Source organism: Pseudozyma hubeiensis (assembly GCF_000403515.1).
Source record: "Pseudozyma hubeiensis SY62 DNA, scaffold: PHS22, whole genome shotgun sequence".
NCBI classification, from domain to species: Eukaryota; Fungi; Basidiomycota; class Ustilaginomycetes; order Ustilaginales; family Ustilaginaceae; genus Pseudozyma; species Pseudozyma hubeiensis.
Genome location: NW_012133804.1, coordinates 297,739 through 310,002, shown reverse-complemented (window position 1 = coordinate 310,002; position 12,264 = coordinate 297,739). Strand labels below are relative to the sequence as shown.

General features: G+C 57.9%; 3 protein-coding genes across 3 annotated transcripts; 1 reads left to right on the top strand and 2 right to left on the bottom strand.

The window, feature by feature from the left end:
- Positions 1–75: 75 nt before the first annotated feature.
- Positions 76–2,292, bottom strand: PHSY_002259 (protein kinase; the record flags this gene model as incomplete). The annotated part of the gene is made up of 1 exon (XM_012332883.1): positions 76–2,292. One exon carries the CDS (start codon positions 2,290–2,292, stop codon positions 76–78), a length of 2,217 nt encoding a protein of 738 aa, XP_012188273.1.
- A 291-nt stretch (positions 2,293–2,583) lies between these two features.
- Positions 2,584–5,895, top strand: PHSY_002258 (potential GTPase activator; the record flags this gene model as incomplete). Its single annotated transcript, XM_012332882.1, has 1 exon — positions 2,584–5,895. The coding sequence occupies one exon, from the start codon at positions 2,584–2,586 to the stop codon at positions 5,893–5,895; it is 3,312 nt and encodes a 1,103-aa protein (XP_012188272.1).
- Positions 5,896–6,015: 120 nt separating this feature from the next.
- PHSY_002257 (protein kinase) lies at positions 6,016–12,261 on the bottom strand (the record flags this gene model as incomplete). Its single annotated transcript, XM_012332881.1, has 4 exons — positions 6,016–9,726; positions 10,124–10,299; positions 10,831–11,010; positions 11,580–12,261. 4 exons carry the CDS (start codon positions 12,259–12,261, stop codon positions 6,016–6,018), a joined length of 4,749 nt encoding a protein of 1,582 aa, XP_012188271.1.
- Positions 12,262–12,264: the final 3 nt, after the last annotated feature.

The window sequence follows — 12,264 nt, the reverse complement described above, 5'->3', positions numbered from 1 at the left end:
CTTGCACAAAACTTTCTCTCCATGTTGGTTATGAAATCGCAATGGCCCCTCCTTCAACGGGGCCGCTGCTCTCTCTTACTTGTGGTTTCGCTTCATCCTGCGCTTCTTCTCCGCCTTGGGCATCTTGGTCTTACGCTTTTCGCGGTTGGCCGCTTTGGTTTCGCGTTTGGCTTCCTTCTTGAGTGCTTTTGCTTGTTCCTTTGTGAGTTTGTTGTCTTTCGGGTGGGAGGGGGTGTCTTCCGAGTCCGAGTCGAAGTCCGAGTCGAGGTCTGAGGAGCCCGAGGAATCTGACTCGGAATCGATCGAGGTTGAGTTGGTGGGGAGGAGGGTGGATAGCGGAGCTTTCGTCGGTCCAGAGTCGAGGGTGGTGACGGGGTTTGCGGGGGTTTTCTGGAGCTCGATCTCGCGTTCGGGATCTTCGACCTCGTGGAGGGAGAAGGGGATGTAAGTCGCTTTGAAGACTTCGTCGTCGTCATTGTTGTTGTTCTTGGCGTCGACGGCAGAGCTGGCGTTGTCGCCGTTCGCAGTGGCTGTGGCAGGGACAGCAGTGGGATCGGGTTCGACAGAGAGCTGATGCATGAGCTGTGAAAGCGTCTCGATGAGCGAAGTCTCGCTTTCAGCAGTGGTGGCGTTGGATGTAGCGGAACCGCCGGTGATTGCGGTGGTGTTGCTGAGTCCGGTGTACCATGCGCCTCCACCGATGACCTTGTCCTTGGCAGCCGGAGCCGGCACTGCGTCCGCTTCCAGCTTGAGCTCTGCATCGTGTCTCTCATTCGGATTCGGTTTGCCCTCATCGAAATCAGCGTCCTGTTTCTCCAATCCTGCCCTTCCTCCCTTCCTCGCCACCTCGCCCTTCGGTGCGCCGACGACAAACTCGAACGTCCTTCTCAACCCCAACGTCTGCACACCCCTCTTCGCAAAGTACTCGTCAACATGTCCGATATCCGCCCGGAGGAAATCGTACGCTCTCGGATGATCGTGCTCCACCGACTGACTGACATCGATGATCCACAGATGTCCCTCGTGATACAGTATGTTGTACTCGGACAGATCCGCATGTACCAACCTACATTCGTGGTACATGATCCTCACGCTCGCCAACAGCTCCCGATACAGCCTCGCCCATTCCTGCGGATCCTGACCGATCATCTCGTCGGCATCCTTGAGGCGTGGACTAGCCCAACCCTCGGAATCGCCGAGGAACTGCATCACCAAGACGTGATCTCGCAATTCGACGGGGATCGGCGCTCGCAACCCGGCAGACACCATTCGTTTGAGGTTTCGTGCTTCCTTTTCTGCCCACAGACGCACCATCTTGCGTGGGTTGTGCTTGGCGTAGCCGTGGCGGAAACGGAATTCTCCGCTGACGTAACGATCGCGGTCCTTGAAGACGAGGATGGAGGTTTTGTAGATCTTGAGTGCGAGGCTGCCCTTTTCGGATGGAGATTCGGCGGTGGCGGCGGTGGTGGCGTGGTAGACGTTGGCCTCTTTGCCGGTGCTGATGCATCCGTTGACGGATTCGAGCAGACCGCGGTTGACCATCTTGTAGAGGATGAGCATGGTGCGTGGATCGAGAACGCCTTCGACGGTGGCGCGGTCGGCTTTGTCTTTGATTCGAACGGCGTCTCGTCCACCGAGGGCTTTTCGAGGGACGGTGGAGTTGACGCCTCCACCGATGGCCGAGGATGGGTCGTACATGTCTTGGACGCGAACGCGGGAGGCGAACTTGGAGAGCGACTCCATCTGAGAAGCGGTGTGGGTTTGGCCGGTGGATGGACCTGCGGTGGCGGCAGCTCCGGCAGCAGCGGCAGAATGCTTGCTGGAGGCGGACGAGGATGCTGCGGCTGGTGGTGGTCGACGTCGACGGTTCATGGCAGGAAGAGGAGTGGCAGAAGTAGCTGCTGCTGCTGCACCCGTGCTCGACCTTGATGCGGAGGCAGGGCCGCTAGAAGCCTTGATAGCCGTTGCGAGCTGACGCGATCGGTTGAACTGTTTGGTAAAGTCGCCTCTTGCCAGCTCCCAATCGGCATCCTCAACGGCACCGTAGCCAGTCATGTCGTCCTCGTAGTCCTCCTCGTCCTCTTCCTGGATGTAGTCATCTTCCTCATCATCTGACGCTTCGCCATCCGATGATGGTCGGAGCAGGTCAGATATCTCTTGACGACGTTCGCGCTGTGATTGTTGCGTGTCCTCGTCCTGAGCAACCTGCAGGTCGGAGTGTTGCTGGTGATGTGAAGTGGGCTGCTCGATCGCTTCCTGGTTTGGAGCGTCGTCGAACTGACCGGTATCCATCCTGACAGAGTGATTTGGCCGAGCGAAGCTGCTAGAAAGTATGATTCGAGATGATGGTACGAGTGACACGAAGTCTCTCCGCCATGAATCGAGCTCAAGAAGTTTTCGGAAGGGAAAAAGAGTTTTGGTGGACCCTTTCGGTAGGGAAATTTTGCCGCCGAGATCCGTAAGAGCAGAATTCCCCACTGTGCGGCCATAGGACATAACATAGTTTGTTTAATACTTGAGACCTCGCACGGGCGCGTGCGCTTTGCACTGCCTCTGAGCAAGAGAGCAACACTCTCTGACTGCATGCGTGTGCCAGAACGGAAGAGTTGGTCTCGGCTGAAGGCGCAAAGCTCAAAACGAACCGTAGGCTTCTTTCCAGGAACCAGGCTTTCCTCGCACTTCGATTCTTACCTTTCCAGATCAGCAGCACACCTCTTGATCTTCACACAGTCACCTGGGATCGGCAATTCCGACCGCACCGAGCAGGACTGTCTGGCTGATCGGCCAAGCCGGCATTACACTCATCATCTTCTCACGCCAAGAATGAGTCTGCCGTCGTCCTTGACGGTGGTGTATCCGCCTTCGTTCCAAAACTCGTTCTGGACGCATCCTTCCTACCGTCCAGGCGCACACAGCCTCTACGCCAAGCTGCAGGCAGGTCTCGACGAGAACGAGTCCATCCTCGCCTTCGTAGCGCACCGTGCAGAGCTTGAATACAACCATGCAGAGGCTCTGGCAACCCCACCACCACCCCCCTCGTTCGCTGCTCCCTTCTTCAAGCAGGCGGCCGGGATCCTCCACGAAGTGCTGCCAATCGATGGCCATGCGTCTACCGCTTCGACGCGAGGCTTCACCGCCAACACCTCGGCCACCTCGCGTGCGTTTCGAATGATCCAGGCCGAGACCAACACCACCCACGCCAACGCTCACGGCAAAATCGCTCGTCATCTCGAAAAGTCCATCCTCGAACCCTTTGGCAAGTGGGCCGCCGATCACCGACAACGCGTCACGCAGAGCTGGGAACACGTCGATGCCACTCTCGGTCGCTTTGAACGTCACAAGGCAGAGGTCGACAAGCTCAAAAATAGCTACGAGAACAAATGCCGCATCGCCGACGAAGCAGAGGACGATGCACGTTTCGCCCCCATCGACGAATCTGATGGCGTCCAATCACCTCCTGCTAGGTCATCCGATAGCACGCTTCGACCTCCAGCACCACCGGGCTCTGGCATTCAGCGCAGGAGCGTCTCGGCTGGCAGCAACAAGTCGATCGAAGGCAACGAGGACGAGACGGATGCTGAAAAGCTCAAACGCCGAGAAACGGTCCGCAAGCAATTTGGCTTTTCGCAACGGGCCACCTCGGCGACTCTGACCTCACCATCTGCCGAAAACGACTTTGCAGGAGTTAAGCTACCACCGCTTCCCACCGAGACCGAAGGACAAGCTCTGCTGAGTGCTGCCGAGACCAGCGCTAGCAGCCTCAAGCGATCCGGTACCATCTCGGCGTTTGTCAACTCGGCAGTGGAAAAGATGCCGGCGCCCATCAAGGCGGCTGTCGGCGGTGTCGTGTCCGCCGAACTTCGTCATCTCAGGCTCAGGCGCGACGCCGACAACGCAGAAAAGGTCTATGAGGAGGCGGTGCGCAACCTCGATCGCACCCGTTGCCATCTCGAAGAGGTCCTCTTCGAGCATTACGGACTTACTCAGCGCTGGGAAGCCGACCGCATCCGTGCAGTCCAGTCGGTGCTCGCCTCATACAATCAGGCCATCTCGGCTCAAGGTCCTATCCTGCAACAGTCGACTGCGCGGTCCTTCAAGATCCATCAGGGCCTGGACCCCACGCTCGAACTACGCGCCCTCATCCGCCAGGCTCGAACAGGCCCCTTCCATCCCGCCATTGAACGCTTCCAGCCGTACTATCACGACGAGACCTCGCTCGGTCGCAAGGCAGGTGCTCAAGGCGTGGCTCATGGATGGCTCGTCAAGAACGGTGGATTTGGGCTCAATTTGTCGCTGGTTGAGCGTCTTGATTACCTCGAGCGACTCGAGCGTCAGCAGTCGGGATCAGCTCCAGAGTCGAATCCTTCACAGCAGCTCGCTACGCTGCCACCAGTCCTGACTGCACTTCTGGCTGCATTGGATCGCGCCTACGCCGACACTGAGCGTTGGAACGTGCTCGTCAAAGCTCTATCTGCCCCTGTGAATGAAACCGACGATGCCGCGGAATCCACCGAAGAGAAAGGCGAAGTGGACAGCAAGCTGATCGGAAAAGAGAAGCGCAAGATATGGATCCTCGAAGTGCCCCTTTCCATCACCCACCGCTTGCGAGATGCGCTGATCGCTCACCTCAACCCTTCCCTCGCCGATCGTATCTATGGCGGCAACGGCGCCAGTCTCGCAGATGGCAATCCGATCCCAGACAAGCTTCTCGATGCTTACGATCCACCCGTTCTCGCTGCTTGCATCAAGCTGTGGCTGTTGGAGCTAGAGTATTCCCTCATCACCGAAGACCTTTGGGATCAGATCGATTCTGTCTATCGTGCTGCTGATGCTCAGGAGCACGAAGCGCTCGCTTCCACCACGCCGACCATGCCCAGTGCCAGAGAGGGTGTCGCAAGGGAGGACATTGCCGCGGATTCCTCGAATGTCTCTGCATCTCCAGCGAAGAAGCCGGAGATTGACGATGCTACTCGAGACAAGATCAAGGCTGGTGTACTGGAAGACCTTCGCGTAGTCCTCAACAAGCTTCCCAAAATCCACCTTGCCTGTCTCGATGCCATTTTCGGCCATCTTCGGAAGCTTTTGCTCTCGACCGAGTCGACCGAATCAGACGAAGTGTACGCAAACAAGCTCGGGTTGGCGTTTGGACGAGCCCTGTTACGACCCCAGAGGGAGACGGCATACACGGTGTCGTCCCAAATCGGAACGCTCGTCGTTGTGGATCTCGTACAGCACTACGATTCCATCTTCCCCGAGCTGGTCGAGAAGAAGCTCAAGGAAGTTGCCACTCCAAACGGCAAGAAAGGCTGGCAGAGGCCGACGCCGATCCGAAAGAGGACCAAGCCGGTCGATCAGAGAATCTCGCGCTCGAGCATTGGCAGCGACCTTCAGCAGGGAGCAAAGATTTTTGTCGAGCAAATGGGTCGCTCAGAAGAGCAACCTCCCCTGCCAGAGAAGCAGCTTGCCGACAGCGAAAAGACTCAAGCCATGCCACCAGTGATCGATACTTCGTCCAGCAACGCCACTGCTCAGCAAAAAATGGACGACGATCTTGCCGCACCAACTCCACTCACCGATCGAATGCTCTCCTCCTCCCATCAGCTCGAAGCAGAGACCATCTCCGCGGCATCCGAAACGGCCGAGTCCACCAAACTCGAGGACGACGACACCAAACCCCTCTCCAACGTCGCCAGGCTCTCGCGGCAGTTCGGCGCCCTGGGCTCCGGAGGTGCCACCGGCGCGACCAGCAAGAGGACCAGCTTGGGCGGCGTCAGGGGTCCTCGACCTGCAGGCGCCAGATCCGCCCGGATGTCCGGCCAATTCAGCGCCAGCTCCGATACCAGCGTCGGCGCCGAACCACCTGCACCGGCAAAGACCGCCTCGGACCAGTCGTAACACTTTCCACACACTCGCATTCTACACAACGTCAGCTTTCCCCCTCATGATCTGATAACGCTTGTCACCCAATTCACCGGCAATGAAAAAAAAAGACACATCTGTTACTTGCACTTGCAACTAAAGCACATGAGGCGCCGTCCAGCTGAAGCTCTGGAACTCCGCTTGGTCCTGAGCACTGAGCACGGAATGCACCGGAGTCAGCGTAGGTTTTTCCGAGGTAAACTCTGTATCGAACCAACTGGTGTCGCTGGGGTTCTTGAGAGTGGGGCAGAAGGGTGGGGGTACACGTTTGTTGAACATGTCGTCCCAGTTGATATCCCTAAAGAAGGGGTGAGCCTTGATCTCGGCGGCGTCGGTGGGACCTGAACCGAGACGTCGAGCAGGATCGCGCGTCAAGAGCTTCTCCAGAATCGAGACGGAATCGGCTGGCATGTGAAGAGGATACAGAGGTTCGTCTTCCAAGATAGCGTCGAAGATCTCATCCTCGTCGTCACCGCGGAACGGCGCTTGTCCCAAAAGCATCTCGTAGATGAGAATACCAAACGCCCACCAATCCACAGCCCGTCCGTACCGCTGTTCGAGCAAGATCTCCGGTGCCATAAACTCGGGCGTACCACAGAAAGTGCTCGTCGTGTTCCCATACCACATCTCCTCCTTGCACAACCCGTAATCCGCCACCTTGATATGTCCGTCCAGCGTCAGCATGATGTTGTCCAGCTTCAGATCACGATAGATGATCCCCTGCTTGTGGAAGTACTCCAACGCGAGCAGCACTTCAGCAGCGTAGAACTTGGCTCTTCGCGGCGTGAAAGGCTCTCGTTGAATGTGCAGCATGAGATCTCCTCCAGAGATGTACTCCATCACAAAGTACACGCGCGTCGTGGTCTGGAAGCACGAGTGCAAACCGAGCAGGAACGGATGTCGCTCCCGTGCAGCGGCGAGGAAGACCCGCTTCTCGGATTTGGTCGACTCGACCTCGTCGTTCTCGATGATGAACTCCTTCTTGAGAACCTTGATGGCGTACAGGTGGCCCGAACGCTTTTCCTCGGCCAGCATGACTTTTCCGAAGTTACCCTTGCCGAGCACGGCGAGGAAGTTGAAATCGTCCAGACCGATCTTGCGTCGTGAGGAGGGGAGCATTCGCGGAGGCTGCTGCTGTGGAGCGCCAGCTGGCACCATGGCGCCACCGCCACCAACGCCCATGTGCTGTTGCTGCTGCTGATTGATGGCGGAAGAAGGCGGTCCCTGCGATTGCGGCTGCTGAGGCTGCTGCTGCTGCGGTCTCGGCACGACATTGAGCGTAGACTGCGATGGAGGCATCTGATGCATCTGCGGCGGTTGCTGCTGGGACGGGACAGGTTGCTGTGCGTATCCGGAAGGCGGTTGAGGACGTGCGCCGTACATTCCAGTCTGCTGCTGCTGCTGCGACGGTGGCTGCTGCATCGGCGAGCCAGCATTCGACGGCTGCGGCAAAGGCCGAGGAGGGCGTGACATGTCCGACATGCGTCCATCGGCAGACGAAGGCGGCATCACCTCGCCAACCCGAGGCGGTTGGGGTCGACCGCCAAAGTTGGGGCCTGCACCAGGTCGTTGCTGCTGCTGCTGTTCAACAGCCTGCATCCTCTGGGATGGGGCAGAGCCATACGGAGGCTCGCCTGCGCCGGGTTTGAGCGACATCTGTTGCGTCTGCTTTTCGAGACCAGAGATGCGGCCGTCGGGACCTGCGGTGGCAAAAGGCGGCAATTGCGGAGCAGGGACGCGTCCGGGCGGGGCGGCGCCCATGGCGTTGCCACCATTTCCATAAAGGTTTTGCGATGATGCCGATGACGGCGGAGGTAGCTGCTGCTGCTGTTGGGGAGGCTGCTGGTACTGCTGTTGCGTCTTGGCCGACGACTTGACGCGGTTGATGGTCTCGATATCGCTGAGCAGCTGATTGGCCATCTCCATCGACATACCGCAAAAGTCTGGAACCAGATGCGCACAGTCCGTGTGGCAGGTAATGTCGCACTCGGAGCATTTGCGGGCGTTCTTGCGTCCAAGCGGTAGAATATAGCCGCAGTGGCAGCACCAGTTGGCGCTGAGGTTGGTGATGGGCTCGAAGCGATGCGGGATGCGGTGGTTGATCTTGACCTCGTCTCGATCGGCTTCGGCGTTGCTCTTCGAGATACACTTTGTGACGACTTTCTGCGCGCACTTCTTGTGGCAAGCGTAGCGGCAGTCCTCGCACTGACTGCCGGCAGCGTTGAGCAGGAACTCGCCGCATAGCGCGCAACGGAGCACCTGATAGAATTGCCGCGACACAAACTTGTGGCCGTTGATCTCGGCGACATCCTCCTTGCGCTTACGGAAAGCGCCCTGTCGACCGAGGCGAGCGTCGTAGGGGCGTTTGCGAACGTTTTGCTTGATGAAATTGAGGCGAAGGTAGATAGCGCCCGCAGGCTCGACGGCGAACCAGGCCTCGACACCATCGGTGGGGCCGTTTTGCACCGGTACGCCAGCGGGTGTGTTGTAGGCACCATCCGCGTTGAGACCCGAGCCTGGACCGAAGCCGCCGGGACCGCCGCGCGGCTGTACGCTGTCGGCAGTGACCCAGCCTTCGCTGGCGCCGTGACCGTGTTGGGAAGCATCGGGGACCTGCCCGAATTTCTTCTTTCGCTGCTCCTCGACAATGTCGCTGATGCGAATCCAGAGCATGCCGACGGGGACGGGATGCGCGTTGCCGACCTTGTCGTAGACCGTGACTTCGAGTTCGTTGGCGTTGTCGACGGGAATTTCAAAGTCTTCCTGCCAACGCTCGTTGCGGCTCGGGTGGGTGCGGGCGCGAGGCGTATCTTCGACCTTGATGACGACGGTGGACTCGCGGACGGATCGAGAGCCTCGTGGAACAGGAGCGTGGTCGATATCGCGAGCGCTGCGGATCGAGATCTGGAGCGTACCGGAGAGCGGCTTGCGAAGGTTCTGCTTTCTGTTCTCGACCGACTCGGGGCTGGCGTTGTCTTCCTCCTCTTCCATGACGTGGAGCTGCTTGTACCGCTTGAGCGCCTGCTGTAGCAGCACGATCTTGCTCTGACTCTCGATGCGCTTGGACTCGGCATCGTTGCGGCTTTTGCGATCACCTTCGGCCTGGTAGAGCTTCGCCATCTTGTCGATGCCTTGCTTGTACTGCTTTTCGATCTGCAGCTTGAATTCGAGCTGGTGGAGCATGCGTGAGATCTTTGCGGTGGTGTGAGGAGTCTCGTCCTTGATGAGATCGAGGTTGGTAAAGTTTCGCCTCGCGCTGGTGCCCATGCGATGCATCGCGGGTTGCCATGTCTCTGGACTTCCGACTGCGTATGCGGCGCCGTACGGGCCCTGGTTGGCGTACTGCGAGTAGGATCCGTCCGGACCTGCATAGGCACCGTTGTCGTGTGTTGGAGGAGGAGGAGGGCGACCATCATAGCGACGAGGATTGACGGCAGGCGAAGGTGGATCGGAGCCAAGATAGGAGGAGCTGCTGTCGCCTGGGTACGGGCGAGCTTGACCGATGGAACTGGCGCCGCCGCTGGTCTTGGATGAGGCGAAGCTTTGTCTAGAGTCGGCAGGCGTGGTGCTGCCAGTAGGACTGCCGGTGCGGAAGCCAGGGCCACCGCTTGCACGACGCGATTTGAGACTGTTGAGCGACTCCTGGAGATAGGAGATGTTTCGCTGCGCTTCTCGAATCTGGGATTCTGCCTGACGAATCACGTCGGGGTTGTTGGTAGCTGCTCGCAAAGCTTGGTTGCCTTCCATGATCCTGCGCTGGGTCTGGATGCGGGCATAGACCTCGGCGACCTTGGAGTCGCTTGGGTCCTGTGGGATGGCAAAAAGAAGAGGCGACGGTCAGCGAATTGCCCAAATGGTCGTATGCGATCGAGACGTGCGCGTTGCGCTGCGCCGTGAAGCATTGCATATCGATAGATGGAACTTACAGCCATGATGCTGTCCGGTAAGGTGCGCTGATTGGCGCAAGTTGGGGGACAGGGTATGGTAGGCCGGGATGTAAGATGCAATCGAGAATCAGCGACGGACGTGATAGTCTAGCCGGCACTCTAGAGAGCACGAGAAGCTGTGACGTATTAGGAAATGAGACCAGCTGAAGCCCGTCGTCTACGGCGATCGAATGTAGGTCGTTCCAGCTGAACAATAGCGTATCTACAAGCTTTGACAGGTCGTTCGGTTCGTATGGTCGGTGGATTTGCGCTTATACCTCGAATCCGATGGATGAAGCTGTACGGTCGCGGATGCGGGGGAGAATCCGAGAGGCCGGCTGAAGAGATCGTAGGCAAGATGGTGCACGCGCTCGATGCGGACTGGTTTGTCGTAAAGAGAAGCGTAGCGCAGAAAGGTACGCGACGAACGAGTGCTGCGGGGGTGTGGTAGATGCTGAAATGGAGTGGATACGAGGTTGATGGTTGAGGAGCAGCAAAATGCAAACGGCGACGACACACTCTGCACCAAGTCCAAAATCGGAGCGAAGCGGCCAGCCTGCCTGTGTTGTGTGTGTCGCATGTTCCCTGAGACTGTAAAGTCGCAGCAAGCCCCTCTACAGAGTGTAAGCTCGAACGCAAAGCACCAGCCAGCCTTGGGGTTTTGTGATTGTTTTACGAGCCTTGGGTGAGACACTCACGCAGAGCGCGCTCACACACCATACTGAGTAGCGACGACACGAAATCCCAGCAATTTCCCCAATTTCAAAAGGTAACAAAGCTAAAAATACAACACACAACGACGTGACTTTACAGCGCAGAGACGCGCCGGGTCTCCTTTCTTTCCCCTTTGCCCCTTTTCCTTTTCACAGGCAGCAGAGTGCGAACACGGCACAGCATGGAGCGTCATGGACACGGTCAAATGCTGTGTTGGTTCGAAACGCGCTGACCAACGTCGTTTCTTCTCTCTCTCGCCTTTTTCAGTTACCGATTGATTCGCCTGGCTGTTCCGATGTCGTGCGTCTTGAAGAAATGACCTTGGACCACCCTAGCAGCCACGGACAGCTGCACCATTCAGCGGCATTGACTCTGCTTTCAACATGTCTGTCGTCGTCTTTGAATGTCACAGAGCATCGGTATAAGAGCATACTTGCCTTGACCCACGCAACTGGTGCCGCACAAATCAGCAGCATCGTTTCACAAAAGCCCTGCTCGAGAATTCACGGCTCATGTTCCGAACCGTCGCGTGTTGCTGCTGTTGAAAAACGCTTTCGAGCTCGGCTCAGGTCCGATCGATTCATCTGGCTATGATCCGATCCGGTCCGCTCGCTCAGAGCTGCTAACTTGACTCTCGAGCTCCCTGCGATCTCAACGCCGACTCTGAACTCATACCGCCCAGCCACTGTATGCGAGCCTCAGCATGCTCTACGTTGCGAGCTGAGCTGCTGAAAAAACATAAAAAGGGTACAAGTACACACGTTGAGTGCTAGTGAAGCTATCTACACCCGCTCGCCAACAGCCCTGCGCGGAGGTGAGAACGGGTATCTAGTGCAAAGGGAAAGGGGATATGGCATGTCAACGACGAGTCGAGGTGCTGTTGAACGTCTCGCCGTCGTCGCAGCCTTTTTCTTTGGGCAAAGCGAGCACCATCCTGCTCGTCCAAGCGGGCGATCAGCAATGCTTCGCGTGCCAAGCGTTTCCGACGCTAAGCTCTGGGCTTGGAAGGCGTTCTCTTACCGCGATTGCGTGTACCAGAGGCGGGCCCCTCGCTTTCGAGAAGAGCCTGCTTTTCGGCTTCGGCCCTCTTCTTCTTGTCCGCCTGCTTGTAAATGTTGGCCGTGAAGGGCTCCTCGAAGCGGAGGGCCAGCGTGTAAACGATCACCACAAGAACGCTGAGCAGCAGCCCGGCAGGCTTGCCAAACCACAGAGCAACGGCTACGAAGCTCATCGAGCTGCCCCAGTACATGGGGTTGGCCATCACGTTGAACGGAAAGCCGGTGACGATGCTCTCCATGAGGATGCCAAAGTAGTCTCCTAGGTAGGTGCCAGTGACACCCAAGGCCCACATGGACGAGAGCACAAAGATGTTGCCCGACGCAAACAATACGGCCGCTGCGGGTTTGACCCAGGCCTGTTGCAGCAGCGGGTGTGTCGGCTGGTGCTTGAGCGCGACGTTGTACAGGTGGTCACGCACGATGCCGAGCGAGAAGATGGACACGGCGAGCAGGTAGCACCCGAGGTATCGTCGCCCGCCGAGCAGCTTGGTGATGGTCTTGTTGTGATACTCGTTCTGCGCCACGATGTTCCAGTAGAGCGGGTTAAAGCAGATGCTACCGACGGCGATCCACAGCGAAGGTTGCGTCAGGTCGATGACGCCAGGCACCACGTACGGGCTCGATTTGTAGAAAAGAGACGCCATCTT